Raw genomic sequence first — 20833 nt, 5'->3', positions numbered from 1 at the left:
AACTACAATCGCTGTTTTCCAAGAATGAGTGCTACAGTTATGCATCAGCTTTTCAGGAAAGTTCAGTCTCTGGCACTGAGTAGTTCTCATCTCACATCTGATGGATCTGTTGCTCTAGCTGCATATAGCTTTGTGGTCATGAGAGTAAGACAATCTATTTTCTCTGTTCTTCCAAGACACTTAGTTGCAGGAAAATAAGTGCCCCCTTTAAATCTACAGGACTGCTCACATACAATTCAAGAAAAAAACTTGTACAATGTATTTGCAAAATGGGGTTCTTAGGAAGCTCGAGCCAGGTCTATAGAAGACTTCGAACATCAAGTCAGAGGAGTGTAAACACACACCAGTGAAGAGCCCACGTAAGGAGCAATAGACCATAGTCTGGGCCGGAGGTGAGGTTTGACCCCAGCGAGTAACCAAAGGCCCCAAGTTGCAGCCTGATGCGGTTGGTTCTCAAAGCACCGTGTGCTTGTGGGCCTGAGGCACCAAATGCTGCTCCACAGCAAAACTCCAGCTGCTTCTGCACTCCAGGGTTGGGCTCTGAGATAATAATGCTATTAAATAACTACTTGATATACTAACTTCACTGTATACTTGGTTGTTAACTGTAAAGGAGTCAGCTGGGTAAAGACATTGTCCCTAAAACAGGACAGGGCCTTCCCTTGGATTAAGTAAAAGGATCATATTCCAGCCTGTCACAATGCTCCCCACCTCAGACACGCTGTATTGCAGATAGATCTTTGTGGTTCATTGCTATCTTCATTAAATTAGTAGGCTTATAATTAATGGTGTTATTAGAACAAATGACTTTAATGACAAATTATCCATGATAGTTTTTGATCTGCAAAGGTTTATAATGTAGATCGTTATAGAGACATTAGCCATTATGGTTGATGTGAATAACTGAAGGAAAATGAGTTCAACTACCACAGAGTTTACATAATGAAGTAAACTGCAGAATCTGTTAATGTTAGTATTGATCTTATCTACAATAATGTATTGCTTACATCTGAAAAATAACATCACTAAATTAACATGCCATTCAGCTGTTCACATTTCCCTGGCCTCACCGAGGTAAGACAATTACATTCGGGTATTAACTTTAATAGCATTGATACTAATACAAAAAAGGCAGTTTGCATAGCACAGCCAGCCGCAGAATCGATCTGATTTAGTATTGATCCAACTTTTTCCCAGAGATGCTGCCCTGCGTACGGAAGGCAGCGTCTGCAATTCCTCCTCGGTACGCTCGCCGCGTTTCCTAGCGACGCCGCCCCGCGCCTTTCTGTCCCGGCCGGCCACCGTCCGCGGCGCCTGCGCGCTGGAGGCGGTGATGGCGGCGGCCAGGGTGCGCGGTGTCCTCTGGCAGCGGGCGGCGGCCCGGCTGCGAGCGGGGGCGCGGGCAGGTCAGCGGGGCCGAGCGGCGGCGGGGGGGGCGGCGGGAGGGGGAGCGGGAGCGGCCCGTCCTTGGGGCGGCTGCGGCGGGGCCCCGGCCGGCGCCCACCCTGCCCCGTGCGTCTCCCGGCAGCCTCGGATCTGCCCAAGGAGCTGATGCCCGGCCCGTACCCGCGCACGCCGGAGGAGCGGGCGGCCGCCGCCAAGAAGTACAACATGCGGGTGGAGGACTACGAGCCGTACCCCGACGACGGCTTCGGGTGAGCTGCGGGCGCGGGAGCCCCGGCCGCTGCGGCGCCTCGCTGCAGGCACGCCTGAGCGCGTTTAAAACCAGAGCGAACCGAGCGGAGGGGAGGCCGCTGCGGGGGAAATGCGGTGTGAGAGGCTGCAGGTGCTGCTGTAACGCAGGGCTGCGGGGGGCAGGCAGAAATCCTACTCGGGAACAAAGATTTAAAGAGACGTTTAAGTGTTGGGGAGTATTATGAAGTGTGCAGAGTGGTGGACAGAAAAGGATCTATATTTCAGTTAAGCTTGCGTTTTTTTCCAGACAGCATAGCCTAAAAAAGCAACTGTGTTTGTTACAATGACTGATATCGAGCTGGTAGCTGTTGTGCTAGTTGAATGTATGCATTTAAAATATGTATATGCTATAGTTTGGGAGCTACAGAAACTAAAAATATATTGCTTTGTTCTTTTATTTTAATAAACCTATAATGTTTTGCACAAGATCTGTAGAAACTAATACTTTTTTTTTCTTTTTTCTTTTTTTTGTCTGGTTCTCATAGGTATGGTGACTATCCTAAGCTCCCTGATCGATCTCTTCATGAGAGAGACCCCTGGTACCAGTGGGACCAGCAAGACATGCGGCATAACTGGGGACAGCCGGTAGGAATGCTAGCAGATGTTTCCGAGCTGCTAATCAATGCTACTTTTACAATGCAGGAAGGTATTTCCAAAGCAAACAGATAGCAGTCAATTGGGGAAAAAAAATAGACCATGGCCCTCAGAGTAAATTATTGTTTTGAGGGCTCAAGGAATGTTAACATAAGTAGCTTTTCAAATTAGCTTTCTCTGTAGGAATGTGAAATGTTGGTCATTTCTTTTGTCTGATCTGGCTAAGTGTCAGAGCTTATTTCTGAATTACTTAGCTAAAAAGCCAGTATTAAAGTTTTTTGTCCTATAGGTGTAGCTTTAGGATTGTTTTGGAATAGAAATGAGGTGGCCATTTCCAAAACAAAGTCCCTAGGATATTCTTAATTGAAATGAGCAAGTAGATTTCAAAAGTTACTTTAGGTGCTCTAAGTTCCTCAGATTCTTGTCAGGAATAACTTTCCAGGTAGTGCATGGGGTTTCTATGAATGACTGAAATCTAACCGTGAATACTTAACTTAATAATTACTTTGACCTCCCTTTACTAGAAGTAAAAGGGAATGTAAGCATGTATAGGTAATATATATCCTAATATAAACATGCAAGAAGATCATAGCATGTGTACCATAGAGCAGGTTTCAAAGTCCTTATTGTAATAACTGTAGAAGCAATCACATGAAAACCCTTGTGATTCTTGTGCTGCCTGGCACAGGAAGACTTGTGCAGGTACCCCTGCCCTTGAGATGGGATAAGGTGTTGATTTGTAAGAAGTGGCTTTTGCTTATAACTCCTAGTTATTACAGAGCTTTGAAAAAGTGCTAGAAAACAGCAGAACCCTCCACATTTTCCTGGATATATCATTGCTTATTAGAGATGGCTTTATAACCTGGAAGGCAAGGTTCAGTTGCCTAAGTATAGATTTTTAATACCTCTTGCATGCTGTAGGGTATTTGAGACTTCCATGTGGGGTTGGCAGCTGAGGATCAGGGAAAGTATGCTGGTGCATTTGAGATGTCAGTACATGACTGTTTAGGCAACTGAATTCTGCTTGGAGTCTGGCTTTCCTGGGCTGACAGCAAATGGCTGCGTATGCAAAATGGGCAGCTAGGGAGCTAGACACAGTATTTAAGCTAGACGTTAATGAGTTTTCTGCTTTCTTTAATGTGAAAGGAGACAATGGACAGAGCACAGGACTTTGCTTTGTATTTTCCTGTATGGAGACAGACGTTTAAATGTACTCCTACTCAATCAAGGAGAGCATTAGCCAGCTCTCAATCGTGCTCCTCTCCTGTCATGGAGTAACAGTGACGGATGCTCTTCGCGTTTTGAGGAACCAGCTTCCAAGTGGCAAGAGGCTGCTTCTTTAAAGAAACAATGCTGCTTAGATTTGGATGTGTGATTGACTTCCATAAGCCAGAGTACCAATTTCTACCATGCCTTCTCACTACCAGCAGGGGAAGAAATGTAAGGTGGAGTGATTATTTCTTATATATGTGTAAGAAAAGCTGCTGGTATTTTAGAACAATAATAAAGCATCATTGCCTGGTATGAACATATGCTGCAATTTGGAGTCCTGGATTTTATATGCAACGACTTGCTATGGCTGTAGGTAAATCACTCTGGCTCATGTGGCTTTATGTCCTGTTGTGAGGTGCAGATGAAACTGCTTCTGGCAGTTTTGTGAATCTGAATGGTGTAAAACACTTATTTTCTAGGGAGAAGTGGGTTGAGTGTTGCTAGGTAAATGTATAGCCTTTTCCTATGTTTTTTAGATGCATTGGGACTTCGACATGTATATTCGGAACCGCGTTGATACATCTCCCACTCCAGTTCCCTGGCACACCATGCGCAAACATTTCCTTATCTTTTTGACTACCATGCTGATCATGTTTGGTGTTGGAGAGATGTATCCCTCTTACAGGCCTGTGGTGAGTGATGCTCTCGGGCAAAAGGAAGTAGCTGTATTGCATGTCACTTCCAGGAGTGTTTTGCTGAAGCTGAGTGACAAGTGTGAATGTGAAGCCTGCTATGAGCAGAAGTTGGGAGAAGGGATTTCCTGCAGCAGCCCCGTCCAAACTGAATTGTTCCCTTGGCTGGCTTGGTTTAGCACAAGTTCTGTCTCACAGTGAACAGAAAAATTTCTCCTATTGCTGTCATTCTCATGGAGCTAATTTTAAATTACCTGACTTAGTTTTCCTTCTCTGTCCTAGGCATTCGCTTTACCTGTGTGTCTGAAATGCATTTTCTTTCTCCTCTTTGTCTAGGCCAGTAGACTCCACCTGCATAGAGGCCCTTCCTGTGTCCCATCTTTCTATAAAGTAGTTTTCACTTCTTCTGTGGTGTTAAAGATGAATGCTTAATATACTCTCTCTTTTCCTGGCTGGTGTTTTTAGTTGCATCTTATATGATCTTGGTCAGTTGGAATAGTTTTGATGAGTAAGTCTGAACATATGTGTGACTTTTGCAATATGTTATCTTCATGCGGTGCGATGAACTGTTGGTTTTAACCAAGTGAAGTGTGAGACTATCTTGATGTTTCTGTTAAAGGACATGAATTTGTTTGAAAGACCTCTATCCATCTCTGAATTTACAGACTTTCCTCCTGGCTCTACTATTACTACTGAAGCACTTAAGAAATAAGAACTTAAGTTGTAACTGACAGGCCTTGATTGTATGTGCGAAGGCATTCCTCCCTTTTCCTGTGAGTTGCTTGTTTGAATATAGTAAATTTGGGCTCATATCTGTCTGTCTTTGTAGGGACCGAAGCAATATCCCTTCAATAACCTATATCTGGAGAGAGGAGGAGACCCGAATAAAGAGCCACCAGAGGTGAAGCACTATGAAATCTGAAAGTTGTTGGAAGTGCAGAGTTCATCCTGTGTCAGCTCTACTTGGAATGGCATCTTCTTTAGTGTTCACTGTGGCTTATGTTAATGCTTGTTCTTCAACATTTAACTGCTAACTGCAGTGAAATATATTGATGATACCTATTGTGCTGGTTGTCTTCTGTTGGTTTGAGAAGGCTAAACAATAGCCAATGAAATTAAATGACCACGGCCGTTTTTCTAAACAGGCTAATGTCTGTGGAGGCACAGTCAGTTCCTCTTTAAGTACGGTCCTAGGACTGCTGCTAGTGTGTACACATTGTGCACAAGTGTTCCTTGGCTAAGCCTGAACTATTCAGTAGGAAATGCCACCTATTACCAAGCAGCTTACTGCAGGTGCTGCTGGGAATTGAGGAGCTCGAATGTATTCACTTGATGTGAAGTGACAGGCAGAACCAGACTGTTCAGGTCTGGTACCTGGGAGTCACGTACCATATGAATAACTGTCCTTCCTCACTGGAATTTGTCTCTGGCCCCTTCTTCGGATAAGTGAGGCTTATGAAACCAGCGGGCAACACTAGTGAGGCACAGAGCCTTGCTGTGCATGACTTGAAACTGACAGTGGAGCTGTCTGTAACAGTGATACAGCAAGGCTATGGAGCAAGTCCCACTCTGGCTGGACCTGTTTTGCTGTGCCTGAGCTTTGTTTCTCATTCCAAGAGAACAGACACACCTAAGCTGGCTGTTACAGGGCCAGAGCTGGCCCACCAGTGTTGTGGTTATGTCTGATCATGAAGTGTGCCAGTTTTGCTGCAAAACATTGTTCTAGGGCCTCCTGTGGCTTCATCTGTAGTTCAAAATTGGACAAGTTATCCATATGATTTAATTAAGCTCCTAGACTTTTCAGCTCCACCCTTCCATTCACATAAGCCTTTCCCTCTATTACAGAAAGATAATACTCTCAGTATGGTGAAAGTTCTCTTAATTCCCCTGTTGCTGTGTCTTAGGCCCTGCTGCTTAGTTGTAGGAGTAGGGGATCACAGAATACTAAGGGCTTGAGCTCTTCCTGGTGCTGCTTATAAATTAGGTGCTGTGCTTCCCTTTGAAAATCCTGTCATGACTCATGTAGTTTGGTGCCTTCTTAAGAGGGCAGGCATTTTGAAAAAGTGTTGTTCACAAATTCCCAGTCTATAACAATTTTAAACTCCAGATTCCAAAGGACAGCTCTCTTGACTCCTATGTGGCAGTTCCTATATGGGTGTATATTTAAGGGAATTAAATGATTATTAAGTGTTAGGATATTCAAATATTTATGCTTAAATAAAACTAACCTCCTTGGAGGTACTGAGCAGTAACCATTTCTCCTGGCTTTTGTAAGCTGTCACCTTGTATCCTAGTTATAGAAATATTTATAAGTTACACATGATGCATTTTTCCTTTCCCACGGAAGGGTTTTTGAAATATGTTTTGAGCTGCAGGTGCCTTAAAACTGACTTCTGGTGCAAAGTGTTATGCACAGGAAAGTACTCTTTAGGCATACTTTAATAAGAATTGTTACCATTCCATGCCAAGCACAGCTGTTAGAGGATATTGTTCTGTGACGACACTGTATACAATGTCTTGAGACTGTCTTGTGCTAAAGTGAAAAAGATCATGGCAGTAATAGGTGGCAAGTCTTGAACTCTATTTTGATCTATGCAAAATAATGTCACAAGAATTACATAATCCTGAACCTTACTGTACTACATTCCAAATGGCTGCCCTGCCCAGAAGGGTGTTTGCCACTGCCTTTGAAGATGTCGTACCCTGTGCACCTCCAACCAGTAACTTACACTAGTAGATGACATTTTTCTTCATGGGGAAAGCATAAGGGGTAGGGCAGAGAATATGGTTCAGAAATCCTTAAGAATGCGATTCTGCTTTGAGAGGCAATAACAACTTGAAAGGTATGAATGAAAGAAAAAAAGATTGCCTATTATGTAATGTGGACAAATCCTTTTCTTCCCCTCAAAAAAGGGAAGAAAGGTGAGGGAAGAATGTCTGAAGGCTTTTCTTTTCTTTCTTTTTTTTCTGCTAGCTAAAATGCATTTAGCAATAAATATCCTTTGCCTATGCTATGCCACGTTCCTTTCCTTCCTGTATGCTGTATCAGAAGGGTTTAAATTTGGAGCTTGAAAGCTGTAGTGGGGGTGCAGATCCTTGCAGGGAAGTGACTTAGGTGGTAACAAGCCCTGGTTTTAGCTGTGGTGATCCTTGGCCTAAGAATGAAGCAGGTATTAGCCTAATGGGTGGAGCAAATCCAAGTGTCTTAAAAATGCAAAAGGTGTCTAAGATCGCCTTGGCTAGGAAGCACGTGAGATGCAAAGACCGGGCTTGCTCCTAACGATACTGGTGGTATGGAAACAACTGATTCAAGCTGTAATAGGTGCTGTTCAGTAGTTGGAAAAAAAAATGAAAAGGGACAGAGGGAAGCAATAAATGCTATACAATTTCTACCACTTGTAAGTAGATCTGAATTTTAGTCCTACATCTCTGCTGAACGATGGGAAAGGACCACGGTGGTAGTGATAAACCTCTGGAAACGTGGGTTCTCCTCCTCCTCGTGTACTTTCAGGGTACCTTGCTGATGACCTGTTCTACTCAGCCGTGAGGCTCTTTCCAAGCTCAGAGGCTTCACCTGTTGCTTCACCAGATTGCAATTATTTTTTTGAAGAAGTTCAGGAAAAGCGACGAAGGCTTCCGCTGCGATGGCGAAGCCCAGGCCGGGGCCGAACCCGCCTGCTCCCGGGCGGGGCTCTATGGCTATGGACGTACCGCCTGGAAATCCAGGAGACCCCGAGGAAGCCCCACAGGGGCCGGGGTCGGAGGGGCCGCCTGCCCTCAGCGCCGAAACGCCCTCGGTATCCCGCCCCCCCCCTTAACGGCTCTCGCCCCTTCTCCCCTCCCCCCGCCCCCCCCAACGGCTCTCGCCCCTCCTCCCCCCCCCCCCCCCCCTTTAACGGCTCTCGCCCCTTCTCTTCCCCCCCCCCCCCCCCCCCCCCCCGCAGCGGCTCGCGCCCGTCAGCCCGGGCGGGGCCGCCGCTGCCTGACGCCGCCGGGGCGGTGTCGTGGGCGGCGCTTCGCGGGCGGCTCCTTTTCGGCTCCTGGCGGCCGCCGTCGCGAGGGCTCGTCTGCGAGGGCCGCCGGGGCTCGGCTCGCCGGGAAGCGGTAAGGGCCGCGCGCGGCCCCGCCGGCGGCCGCCGCCCCCTCGCGGCCCCGCCGGCGGCCGCCGCCCCCTCGCGGCCCCGGCTCCGGCCCCCGCCGCGGGTTGCGCGTCCGGGCCCCGCGCCCGCGAAGCCGCCGCTGCCTGCGGGCGCCCCGGCGCCGGGGGTCCTGCCCCGGCCCCGCGGCCGTTGCCGCCGGGCCGGGACCGAGCCCTGCACCTGGAGGCAGCGGCGGGCCGGGGAGCGGGGCGGGCTGGCGCCGCGGGGGCCGGGCGCGGCCGGGACGCGCCGTGCGGCCCCGCGGGTGCTGGGGCCCCGCGGGTGCTGGGGCCCCGCCGCCCCCGTGGGTGCGCGGCGGGCGGGCGGGCGGTAGCGGTGGCTCTGCCGTGCGCTCCCAGCGCCGGAGGCCTCTCGCGTGTCGCAGTGGCTGTCACGAAGGAGCGCGTGGAGCCCTGCCCCGCCCTGCAAGCCCCAACCATTAGCTGTGATTAGCGCCGCGGTGCCTTCTGCCTGCTGTAATCTGGATTTGTAACGCGCATTTATGGAAACGGGCTGACGAGGTTGTTGGAGGACTGGGAAAGGGGAGTGTCAGATCAGCGCAAAGGGGAGGGGCAGTGTGAAGGTTTTAAATTGATGCTGGCATGTGGAGGCTGTAGGGTAGTTTGCTTCTTAACCAGTGTCATGGCTAAGAGGCTTCTTTCAATTCTTAGGGTTGCCATTTGTCTCTTGGATGACCTTGGAAAAGTCATTTCTGTCCATTGCAGCCCAAGTTTCCCCCCTCAGCAAAGGGAGAATAGGCTATGGGCTTCCTCAGCATGCTGTGTTGGAAGTTTGGTATCGGCAGGAAACACTCAAAGAGGAATATTTGGGTGCCCAACAGCAGCAGGAAGACTGGGGAAGTCGGTAGGAAGGGATTTCAGATTGACAGTATTTGGGTGGTGAAAGAAAGAGAAGGCTTTCCTGGAGTTGTGCCAGGGATGATTATCATGGCAGCGCTCAGGTTCAGTTAGTGAATCCAGCATCGACCGCTGTCTTTAGTGATATACTCTGAGCAACAAGTATTTCCGGTTAGCATAGATGAGGAATTCCTGCCTCTGTCAGCACAGTCTGCATGATCCACCGTGATTTGAGAGCGTCTGCATTTAGTTTCGCTTGCTTGGCTGTGTACTCCATAGTCTTCAGTTGTGGGGAATGCTCTGACCTGCTGGATTTTGCTTTGCAGACAGTGTTACCTTCTAAGGAAGGAAACTGTGGTTAAGGGGGGCTGCAGGGAAATGTTCCTTCTGTTCTGTTACTCCTATTGGGAGTGAGGCTTGTTAATGCCTTAGGTCTGTAATCAGATACCTATTTGCAGAAGGAGGAGTAGGATTGTCATGATTAATTAATTAGAGATCTTGAGAAAAGCATGAGGTTTCTCAGAAGTCTTAGATGCTATTTTGGGAGATAACAGCAGGTGGCAATCTCTCCTTAAAAATTTTCTTATGGAACAGTGCAGTGCTTGTGATTTTTTATCAGGAGGCCACAAGAGGTTGCTAAAGAAGGGCTTTTTCTGCTTTAAGGGTCATGAGTCTGGTACTGGATACAGAGATATTCAGTGTATGGAAGGATCACCTCTCTTTGAGGACTAAGACTCAAATCAGCCTCTTTTTTTTCCCCCCTTCCAAACTTAGAGCCCACTGATTTGGAGAGGAGGTGCTGCAATGGAGCTGAACTGCTTAGGAGAAGATGGGATTCTATGACCTTTTGGCTTCTTACGCATCTTCTGTGGGTCTTAAGTCTGGCACAACTGCTGCTTTGCCTTCAGGGCCACGGACATCTATACCTTTTCAAATATGATCTAGTACTTCTGTTAACATAGAACTAAACTAAAAGGTGCCTTGTTTGCTTTCCTGTGACTTAATTTTGTGAAATGGGAACACCAGCGTTGACTTTCTGTGCAAAATGCTTTGTCATCTGTTGAGGAGTTGGACGACTGATCATTACTAGTTTACATGTTTTTGTGGCTTGACTTTGTATGTGCCTGTTAAATGCAAGTGGGACCCATGGGTGAGCCGTACCCCCAAGCACTCCAGCATTCAGGGAAAGATGTGAGAGTCAGTACCATTGACCTAGCTGGTTCCTGATGGTTGCACTCTGCTTCCTTGCTGATTAACTTAGGTGAGGGGAGAAGTCTCTTGGCCATTGCCTCATAATTTTGATGGATTAGCAGAGGAGTTGCCCTCTCAAAAGCCAAGAAACAGTGATGAGTGCTTGTACAGCGAGCTCCTGTGGCTGGTGGATTGTAATTGGAGGAAGAAGAGTCAGGAAAGGGACTGGTAAGTAAAATACCAGCAGTCCTGCTCCCCAGCATCAGTGGAGTCAAGTAGTGCTTTGTGTAATAGACAACAGGTTCCCCCATCCCCTTCTGGGCACAATTTCATTCCCCCCTGCTGACAACAGGAGCAGATCAGGAAGGGATTCCTGTGCTGTTGTGGAAGACAGGTAAACAGGGGCTGCGAGCTTTTGGCAAAGAGAATCTGATGGAGCCCTAGAGAATATGAGGCAAGGTTGTGCTGGAAGATAGGAAAATAAGATCTGTTTAGAAGCCTGTTATGGTGATGCTGAGGAATTCGTCTTTCCACTTGCATGAGGAAATAGTAGTACTTGTGTTATTATACATGGGTTCTGTTCTGATTCCTCTGGGCCTTGGCTAAGTTGGGATAAAGCTAATACGAGAATAGGAGTAGGTACTTTGAGCTTTGAGAGATTCTGCTGCAGGCTAATGCTAACGATCATTAAAGAAATTCTAATCAAACAAACGTGCCCTGTAATGAAAGAGTTGTGCATGAGGGGAGAGAGGATATCCTTATTTTCTGATTGGTGTTGGAGAAGAAACCCTAAAATTGATGCGAGTTATTAGTCAGTATGTCCAAGTTCAAGGAGTGATGCTAACCAGATTCCCCTTTTTGTTGGCTTCAGGTAGTTCGAGGCCAAAACTTTATATAAGCCACGAGATAACTGAAGTCTCCTTCGAAGTCTGTTTTTCATATGGTTTGATCAGACAATAGGCTCGCCATAGCAAGCTATGTTTATGCACTTGGCTAGGAATAAACATGTATATTCTGGTTTGGGTAAGGCCAGCCTGTCAAAAATTGACACTTGTAGCCCTGCATCTGAACAGAAGGCCCATGTGATGCAAACTGTGATTTTATTGTTATCTGGCTAAGGCAAACAGTGTTGAGTAACCAGGGGAGTTTAATCACAGTGAGCTATCAAGATAGTGTTTTGGTGTACTGCCAGTTTTGCTTTATTCAGCATAATAGCAGCTGAAGGCATGGTTAGCAGCTCTGTTTAGCCAGAGTTTGAAGGCTGCTCTACAGCCAGACTTGAAGGGTTTAGGAACTGCTCATGAGCATGACCCTGCTAGCCTGTGGATGATGCATCCGTTTGGGTATCATTGTTATTACGTATTATTTATGTTACTGAAATGCCTGGAAGGTCTGGCGTAGCCTGGGGCCCAGAGGCGCTAAGTGCTTTATCCTCAGCAAGAATGAGACTTTATGTAGAATAACAGTTTGAGTGTGGTTTTTATATTCAGTGTTGTAGCCTCCTGGCTGCCTACTGTTGAAGTTGACTTAAAATCATCCTGCTCCATTACTGCATAACTAATCCCTCTAGAGTGACATGAGGAAGTTTTGTTGCCATTTTGTAGGTGCCAGTTGATCTCTCCAAAGTTAATAAAGATTTTTTGTAAAAGCTGAAATTGAAACACAACAGTTTCTGTTGGATCATTCACCTTCTCCTACCATTTGACTTTCTTCTTCAGTTTGTAAAATTTTTTTTTCTTTTCTTCGGGCTTTTTGAAAGGAATGAGAGCAAAGTACAGTAACTAAATTGGCACTTGGTAGTATTGTACTTTGTTTTCTGTTGCCACGTCACTTTGCTACTTGGAATTTAGCCTGTCCAGAGATTATTTCTGCTTCTTTTCTACCTAGGTATATACTGACATTAGCTTATTCAGAGAGAGCAACCAGAGCTTTGCAAAGACATTTGTTTAGATGAATTTCTGTAGCTGATTTAAACCAGCCTGGACTGAAGACTTGAGTATGTTGTTTAATTTAGATCCCTTTCCTTTTATTAAAATATTATAAATGGACCTTTTTATTAAAAATCTTATAATTGGGGTATAGGAAAAAGAGAGCTATGTATGAAAGAAAATCTGGGATAAAACAGCTGTGATAATTTTTTTTATGAATTTCAAAACACACCAATTCACCCGGTAAAACTGTATTCACTAGCTCAGGAAGCAGCAAATATTTTTTCTCTATTGAGAGCCATTTGTTTTCACAGTGCAATCCTAAGGGGGATATTTTGTTAATAGGGTGATTAATTTCATGTTAACTTTGTCAGGGTGTTCTAACCACTGTGTAAAATTTCTTTTAGAGCCTGGAAAATGAAGCTAAAGGAAATTGAGCGAACAGCTGTTCAGGCATGGAGTCCAGCAAACAACCACCCTGTTTATCTAGCAACAGGTAAAGTTCTTCATAATTCAAGAAAATTAAAGTATGAATCACAGTTTGTGTGGAATTGTATCAGCTGTATCATTTAGTAAATGCCGGAAAAATTCGAAGCAAGATACTGAAAATATAGAAATATTATAGCCTCATGGGTTTTTTGTTTTATTTTTAAGTGACTTGTGGGGGATTATTTTTATGCCAGTCCCTGGCTCCTTAAAGACAATGATTTTTTTCAAAGGGTGAATACATGACTTTTCAGATCTAGCTTCTGATTAAGTCTGTTCACTTCAAATGTCTGACTCTAACACCTCCTTGCTATAAAAATAAATTGAATTAAGGTTACCTGTTTGATATGTCTGTGGAGCAAAGTTCATTCTGATCACATCCATTTAAATGTACTTTCACTTTTCTGGATTTCAGACACTATCATGTGGTTTGACAGTCCAAGAATAGAAATCTCATTTTCCTGAAGTTGCTTGTTTCTGCTTGCATTCAGTTTTTAATACTTCTGCAAACCCTCAAGTTTGCATTTTGTTGATATTATTCATTATTCACTATTAGAATAAACCTTTTATTTCCTAAAGCTCAAATTGAGCACGTTCACAGAGTTGGCGGTAGGTGAGTTTAGTGTCTGTGTGGAACTGGTGGCCTGAGTTGTCTGCTGAACATGAGAATCAGCCAGCTTTTGTTTCCTGCCCGTGTTGCACAATGCTGCCATATTGTTTTTGCTTTTTTTATAGGGCTGACTGTCAGGAGAATGTGACTAAAGTTCAACTGTTGCCTTAAAAGCAACATCGCTACTTTTGTGGTGGATGGTCTATTTTGTACTTCTCTATTAAGGCCAGAGTTTTGGTTAGACCAAAGGCCTTGGCTTCAGTCTGCTTTAGAGCAGAAGCTGTGTAGTTTCATTATTTGTACTGCTTTTTTCTTTTTTTTTTCTTTTTTTTTTTCTTTTCTTTTTTTTTTTATGGTCTCTTGGGCACTTCCCCTCCTATAGACAGTTACGAAGCTTCCCTGTGGTAACTGGGTGACTGTTTGCTTGGTAATGTCCCATTAGGCAATTTTAAATCTATTTTTAGCTTTTATTATGTGAACTAGGGAGAAGTAAGGAAGACATCATTATGTGTGCTACCTCTCTGTGCATTGTCAGTGCACATTTAGGTGGCTAAGTTTGAAGAACCTTTAATGTAGATTAGGTTTAGAAGGTCTGATGAAGACTTTCTGATCTTGGTTGTGGACCAGCATACAGAAGTATTTGGGATCGTAATTATACCTGGGTTTCATGATGCATCTGTGTTTGTAATTTTATAAGGCCCTATTGTCAGAGGCTGTGGCTGTTTGGAAGAGGATATATGAATTTGTGTCTCCCCAAAGAAAAAAAGATATTTTTGCATCAATGACTTGGATGCTGAGAATTTCTTGAAGTTCTGATTTCTTTGAAAGTCTTTATCTTAACTTTCGGCTCCTATATCTGAGCTATTCAGACACGTCCTGTCCTTGAGCAGGTACAGCACCAAGGATGTGGCCAGTCAAGGATTGATTAATTGGTGAAAGATTGATTGCAGTGCTAAGGCCTTGCTCTTTTTGTGTCTTTTTGTGTCTTGTGTTCATGAAAGAGTGCCTACTTGTAAGTGTCCCCCTTGTTTTTCTGGTAGGAACATCTGCACAGCAACTGGATGCATCCTTCAGTACAAATGCCACCTTGGAAATATTTGAGATTGACTTCAGGGATCCTTCCCTGGACATGAAGCAAAAAGGAACCCTTCCTGCCTCAAACAGGTACTAGAGGCTTATACTGACATATCAGTTGGTGGAACTGAAAAGGGCTTTTCTAGTACAAGAAAGGAGAGAGGACAAAATCATGTTTTCTGGGTATAAAGTGGTCTTTTGGAATCAGCTTACCTTTTGTCTTTAAGGACCTGAGCATTCTTGGTTTGAGACAAATCATACTGGGTATTTAATGTGTTTGCAAAGGTACAGCAGATGGATTAGTGGAGAAGTCCAAGAGGACTTACATGGTAGTCAGTCTGGAGAGTCATCTGTATTGTGTGAATTGGCTGGGGCTTTTGGTTTGAAATAATCATAGTTTTAAAAAAACACAGCAATAGAATAAAACCTGTCTTCCAGCTTTTTAAGAGGAGGTGATTTATTGCACTTGACAGTGACCTTTGCACCCAGTGCAAAATACAATTACCCTTAACTTGTAACTAGCGGCTTTTACAGTGAATAAACATATTTTTCAGATTTGAAGGCTGGAAAGGAAAGAGTATAGTCCTCTGATCTAACTGTCCATGTAGTGTAGTTTAGAGGATTTCAGCCACCAAATCCCATGTGAAGTCCTAAACTCCTTAACAAAAACAAACAAACAAAACAAAACAAACAAACAAAAAAACCCACCTCCACCTTCTATTGTAACTTCCTTTTCCAAAGGCAGTAGAAGAAAACTCATTTCTTTTTCAGTGCAGGAACCACAGTTGTCTTCAAAAGGAGATAGTTATTTAAGGTACAGGCTGATATTTTTGTTTGATAGGTTGGAATGTGGTTGTGATTCTTAGTAGTGCAGAGTGTCTTGGCTTCCACTGAATATTGTGGCTTATGCTAGCTTCATTTTGTCCTTCTTCAGGTTTCATAAGCTGATCTGGGGTAACTTTGGAAATGAGTCCCCTGAGTCCTCTGGAGTTATCATTGGTGGAGGGGATAACGGAGTACTGACAATGTATAGTGCACACCGGATCTTGGCTTCAAAGAGTGATCCTATAATTGGGCAATCAGAGAAGCATTCAGGCCCTGTTCGAGCTCTTGATTTCAACCCTTTCCAGGTATGCCGCCTTAAGATACTTGTAACTAAATGAAGGTTAGCCACCGTGAGTTTTTCCCATATTTATGCGAATTTATAAACCGAAGGAATGGATTTAACCTGGAAGAGGCATGGTAGTTGTGATACAGGACTGGTTTGGGACACAGAGTTGAGTTCTGTTCATGGCTTTTTCACTGAATTCCATAATGACCTTGATTAAGTTGTTAACCTCTGTGTAAAAGATGTCTTGTGATACTGTTGCATGTTACACTATTACAGATTTAAAATCGGATATTTTGTTATTTACTTGGTGTCTAATTTAGTGGGGCTCTGATCACACTTGAAAAGACTACAATATAAGCAATTGGTCAACAAGCCCAAGTTGTCATAGGTAGCACAAAGATAAATAGAGAGTTGGTTGCAGCCCACTGTGGGAAGCTTTCATCTTCCTGGAAGAAACGTCTTTTGTGCAAAAACTCAACTGGCCAGAGAGTGTGGCTTCCACTGCTGTGGCAGAGCTTCATGATGAATCACACTAGCCACCTGCGTATGTAGCTTGCCAGACAAAACAGGTCTCGACCATGGTGCAGCTGAAGGCAAGGAGACTGGAAATGGGCTTGGTTTATAATCTGGTGAGCATCTTTCTGCTTGCCAATGGTTGCTGTCTTCTGGTTTGGGGAGCTTTGGGTTTTTTGCTTATGCTTATTTTTAAGAAGTTCATCTTCTTTCCCCTTGAGCAGGAAACTCAGCTAAGCTTTTCTTTGCCTATAGAGTAATCTTTTGGCCTCTGGAGCCAATGACGCTGAAATTTTCATCTGGGACTTAAATAACTTCAGTGTGCCTATGACACCAGGAGCTAAATCACAGGTAAAGCAGTTTTCCTCTTGGCAAGACCCCTGCAGTTTTGTATCTAGTAAGCAAGATGAAATGGTATGTGTGGAGTGATCCTACTGTATTCACTGTCTGAAGTGGGGAGTCATCGTGACCTCTCTCAGGAGGAAGATGAAACAGAACTGACTACTCAGTCTCATTCTGGGGAGGTGGAAAGAGTGGTGTAAAGGGGAGGCAGGTAGGCTGTCAAGCTCTGGAAGGATGCACATTGCATGGATGGGTAAGCGCTTTGTGGATTTGAATCAAGTTACTGACTGGTTTGTCTTGTGATTCAACTGGGACATGTATGATGGATTAAGAAGGCTTATTGGACCTTTTCTGAGGTATGAATCTGTTTCAGCTGAAGCTTTTCATATCTCATGGTAGTAATATCCCCAGCACAGCCAGTGAGCCATTTAATGCATCTTGGCTATTATTTCCAGATAATGTTTCCTGAGCTTGTAGGGGGAAGCTTCTGATCTTCTGATCCTAATTATGTTATTCAGGGCAATCAGCTCCTGAAAGTGGAAAATCATAGTAAGCTTGCTTAAAAGTAGGCCAAGTTTTCCTGCAGTAAGCCTCCCGTTTGTCTCCTTGCTGATCTCCTTTGTTGCTGTAGATACAATAACAGGAATTAGCCTTGAATGCTTCATTGTTCATCTCACTGCACTCTTGTAATGCTGCACAAGGTCATCTTTCAGTTTAAGTTCTCTTCCAGGAGTCAGGGTAGAAACACCTATGTTCTGTGATCTGCAGCCTGATCTCAATATATTGTAGTCTGTTCTATGTGCATCTGTTGCTTTACTGTGGAATTAATGATTTATGACACATTTGGCTAATGGCCAACAGTCCATGGCAAACTCGGATGTAGAATCTAATACCTGCTCCCAAGATGCAAAGTAGCTTTTCTGGGTGCTAACTCCCCTATGGAGTTATACTGTTCACTGGACTTTCTGTGTAAAGGATCTCCACTGCTCCCTACTGTTTTCTGACAGTGCTGCTGATATTTCCGGTTTGTTGATCAGAGATTGAAGAGAAGAATCTATAGATCCTCAAATCTCTTAGTGAAGCTGATGATAGAATCCTGCAATTGATGTTCCCTCAGCATGGGGATAATGGATCTGTGGTCTTTACTATCTTGGCAGCCTCACGAAGACGTCAGTGTGGTGTCCTGGAATAGGCAGGTGCAGCATATCCTGTCCTCCGCTCACCCCAGTGGCAAGGCCGTGGTTTGGGACCTCAGGAAGAATGAGCCTATCATCAAAGTCAGTGATCACAGCAACAGAGTGAGTGGAGGAGAGACTGTGATTTTGACAGGCCTTCAACATGCTGCCTCAGTGATCACAAAGCAGTGGCACAGGCTCTAGTGATGATGTGTTTTTGTTGTGGGAGCTGTTGGGGTTGGTCCTCTTGGAACAGGAAGGCTTTTATAAGAAGGCTATAGTGGGGGGTGGGAGCAGATCTGTCCAGAGCATCCTTAAGTTTTAGCAATTCTGTGCTGCTGCAACTGTGCTTGGAGTCTCTGTTTGCAAGAGAAGGAGAGAAGTCAAGGAGCAGGTAGACTGTAGAAACAAAATACTAGCTTGCTCTTTGGAGTTCTTGTCCTGGGTCAGAGCATGAGGCAGCCGAGTGTATGCATAACTGACGCTGTTACCATGCTATAGCTGCCACTCCAAACCAGCACTTGACTGCTTTTAAAGCATAGAAATCTGGAAATAAATGCAGCAATTTGTTATTTCAGGAGCTGTTACAAGTTGCTGGACCTTGAAGGGTACAATTGTTAATACAAATCATCCTCTGAAGAAGGAAAATCTATGGTTTTGTGTGTCTGTGTCTATAGGCAGATGCTCATATGACCTTGCAGCAGTAGAGTTGTAGTTCATAAAGGGATGTGTTAGGAAATCTTCCTACATCCAAGGAAGATGGGAAGGCCCGAACCTTTGCAGGAGTAGATATTTTGCTGGCTAATAAAGAAAGCAATAAATAAATAATAAATAAAAAGGTTGCAATCACAACTCTTTCTCCTAAAAAAAGCTTAGAACTAGTCCTTCAATTTCTATAGGGTTAGTAACTTTCACTGCTCTGTAGAGAAGGTAAAACTACTTGCTTCTCACAGCAAGGCCTTGCTGGACTTGCTTTATGTCAAGCATTTTAGGAGGGTTAGGTGCAGAATAATGTGGCTCTGGGCCATTTGCTCTGTTGCCAGCCTGCATTGCTGAATTTTAAGCCCATGCTATTTTTGTCGCTAGATGCATTGCTCAGGAATGGCCTGGCACCCAGAAGTTGCAACTCAGCTAGTCCTTTCCTCTGAGGATGACCGCTTGCCAGTGATCCAAATATGGGACTTGCGTTTTGCTACCTCTCCTTTGAGCCAGCTGGAAGGGCACACGAGGTAAGGGCCTGCTTGTCACATTGCCTTTTCAAGGTTCTCCATCTTTAAAAGGAAGGCAACTGGGAGACTGAGTTTTGGCAAGCTATGATGTTTTTACAGGCTGCTTTGTTTTCCCAGTTGGTCTGGTTCAGGCAGGGATGAGAACCAGCATTTTTGAGCTTACGCACAATTATATTCTACTGTTGTCTTGACAGGACAGGAAGGTGGTTTGGGTATGAAATATGACTGTATTTTCTTTCTGCCCTATTTTAGGGGAGTTCTGTCTGTCTCTTGGTGCCAGGCTGACCCTGAACTGCTGTTGAGTAGTGCCAAAGACAACCGGATTTTGTGCTGGAACCCAAGTATGGGGGAGGTACGTAACCATAGTTAGAAGTACACTTTGTGTGCTTTATGCAGAGCTGTGTACCATGCCATGCATGTTTCTCTTCTCTATATTCCTATGGGGTACCAGTGTCATTTCCTACAATTTGTCTTCTGCACTCTTCCTGTCTGGAGAGAATGAGGTTGTTGTCCATGTCCAGACTGAAAACAACAGATATTCTCAGATATTTCCTCTACCTACATAAAGAGGTCATAGAAGGAAGAAAACTTTAACTAAAACTCAATTTCAGCTAATTGTGATTACTGTTATTTTGTTCATTTATGCAGTAGTTGCTATGTCCATTTGTTTCTTCTTCCTCCTTCTCCTAGGATATTCAGAAACTGGAGGGAAAGCTTCAAGGAGAATGAAGAGCTTTTGTTAGGGTCATTGAGAGTAGAACAATGTAACTAAAGATGTGTACAAACTTTCTTCTTAGTACAGTGGGTTTTACATGTATGTGTTTATCTAGTCATGTATCTCAAATACCATCTTTGAAATATTTGGGCATCACAGCAATTGTAAACATTCAAAATAAGGCTGTGCAAAAATTTCTCTCACACCTATTCATTCAATGCTAAGTTTCTGGATAAAACTGAATTTTGAACTTTGAACAAAATTCACTCAGTTGATCCTGATGATAGCATGGGAAAAGTAACAATATTAACAAAGTCCAGCTGGGAGCCCCAGGCCAAACGCATCTCATGGGACAATTTCACTGAGCTGACCACCTTTGACTTGGAGACATGGAAAACAGTTAAACCATTTTTGTAAAAGGCATGTAATGCTGCTCTCGTGGTTTCATGCGTTTTGATGCTCACTCTGTACAGATGTCTAATGGCTGGAAGAGAATCTGACTCTGAAATTCTCCTGGTGTCTATTTGTTACTAAAGTCATTTCACTATGTTTTAGGAGAAGAACTGAAAAGCCAATTTTAGTAGAGGTGGGTTGTCTTTATATGCATGCTGCTGTAGATTTGCAGGGTCCAAAGCTGTGTTAGAATTCTATGCAGATATTATTGTGAGGAGTCTGTTCTTTACTTAGTGCCAATCTTTAGCAGTGATTTGAAAATTTTCAGGTGATACAGAAAGTAGGATGGTTCTGAACAGTAAGGACAGGGAAATTATATAGAATGGCTGGTCTTGTGGTAAGCTGTTTTTTTAATGTTTGGGGTTTTTTTGTTGTTGTGTTTAGCAATCTATTTTTAATGTAAGGCCAAGACGAAATTGTACGCTTGGGAGCAGAGAACACAAATCGTATTTCTAGGCACAGAAACATGAAAAGAAAGTTAGGATTCTGTGTCCTGGAATACTATTTACCTTTGAGGCATAGATGAAATCTCCATTTTACAAATTGTAGGTTTAAAGTCATGGTTATATTAATGAGCTGCCGAACATCATGCAGGAAGTCTGCGATTGGCCCTGGAATTGAACTTTGGATTTTTGAGGGCTAGACCAGAAACCTATTGGCTAAAATACCCTTTGTAATTCTCTTGCCAATCTACTTTTCTTAACCTGTAGCCTTTCATTATCCCCATTAAATTTGTTGTTCCAGTCAATCCCTTTGGTTTATGCGTTCTTACTCCTTACATCTTTTTTGCCTATTGGCTTATGTTTTTCTGGCCATT

The 20833-nt window shown here is 44.1% G+C and overlaps 2 protein-coding genes across 8 annotated transcripts in view; both read left to right on the top strand.

Annotated features, from left to right (window-relative positions):
* Positions 1 to 1303: 1303 nt before the first annotated feature.
* NDUFB8 (NADH:ubiquinone oxidoreductase subunit B8) lies at positions 1304 to 5256 on the top strand. The gene is made up of 5 exons (XM_062579946.1): positions 1304 to 1406; positions 1529 to 1655; positions 2181 to 2280; positions 4038 to 4193; positions 5023 to 5256. The coding sequence occupies exons 1-5, from the start codon at positions 1334 to 1336 to the stop codon at positions 5113 to 5115; spliced, it is 549 nt and encodes a 182-aa protein (XP_062435930.1). The 5' UTR covers positions 1304 to 1333; the 3' UTR covers positions 5116 to 5256.
* Positions 5257 to 8224: 2968 nt separating this feature from the next.
* The window catches only part of SEC31B (SEC31 homolog B, COPII coat complex component), a 43488-nt gene continuing 30879 nt past the window's right edge, over positions 8225 to 20833 (top strand). For 4 of the 7 annotated variants that reach the window (XR_009958951.1, XM_062580195.1, XM_062580194.1 and 1 more), the window contains exons 1-8: positions 10329 to 10608; positions 12716 to 12804; positions 14445 to 14568; positions 15413 to 15608; positions 16358 to 16453; positions 17602 to 17742; positions 18706 to 18848; positions 19101 to 19200. Coding sequence is in view for 6 of the 7 variants with exons in the window: in XM_062580195.1 (XP_062436179.1) it covers positions 12726 to 12804; positions 14445 to 14568; positions 15413 to 15608; positions 16358 to 16453; positions 17602 to 17742; positions 18706 to 18848; positions 19101 to 19200 (879 nt within the window). In the remaining variant the exon portion in view is untranslated. Of the gene's footprint in view, positions 8298 to 8771; positions 8854 to 10328; positions 10609 to 12715; positions 12805 to 14444; positions 14569 to 15412; positions 15609 to 16357; positions 16454 to 17601; positions 17743 to 18705; positions 18849 to 19100; positions 19201 to 20833 lie in introns of those variants that run through there. The other 3 variants (XM_062580198.1, XM_062580193.1, XM_062580192.1) reach the window with 2 other exon arrangements.

Source organism: Rhea pennata, chromosome 7 (genome assembly GCF_028389875.1).
Source record: "Rhea pennata isolate bPtePen1 chromosome 7, bPtePen1.pri, whole genome shotgun sequence".
Lineage (NCBI taxonomy): Eukaryota > Metazoa > Chordata > Aves > Rheiformes > Rheidae > Rhea > Rhea pennata.
The sequence above is the reverse complement of the archived record's forward strand: the minus strand, read 5'-3'. Positions and strand labels throughout refer to the sequence as shown.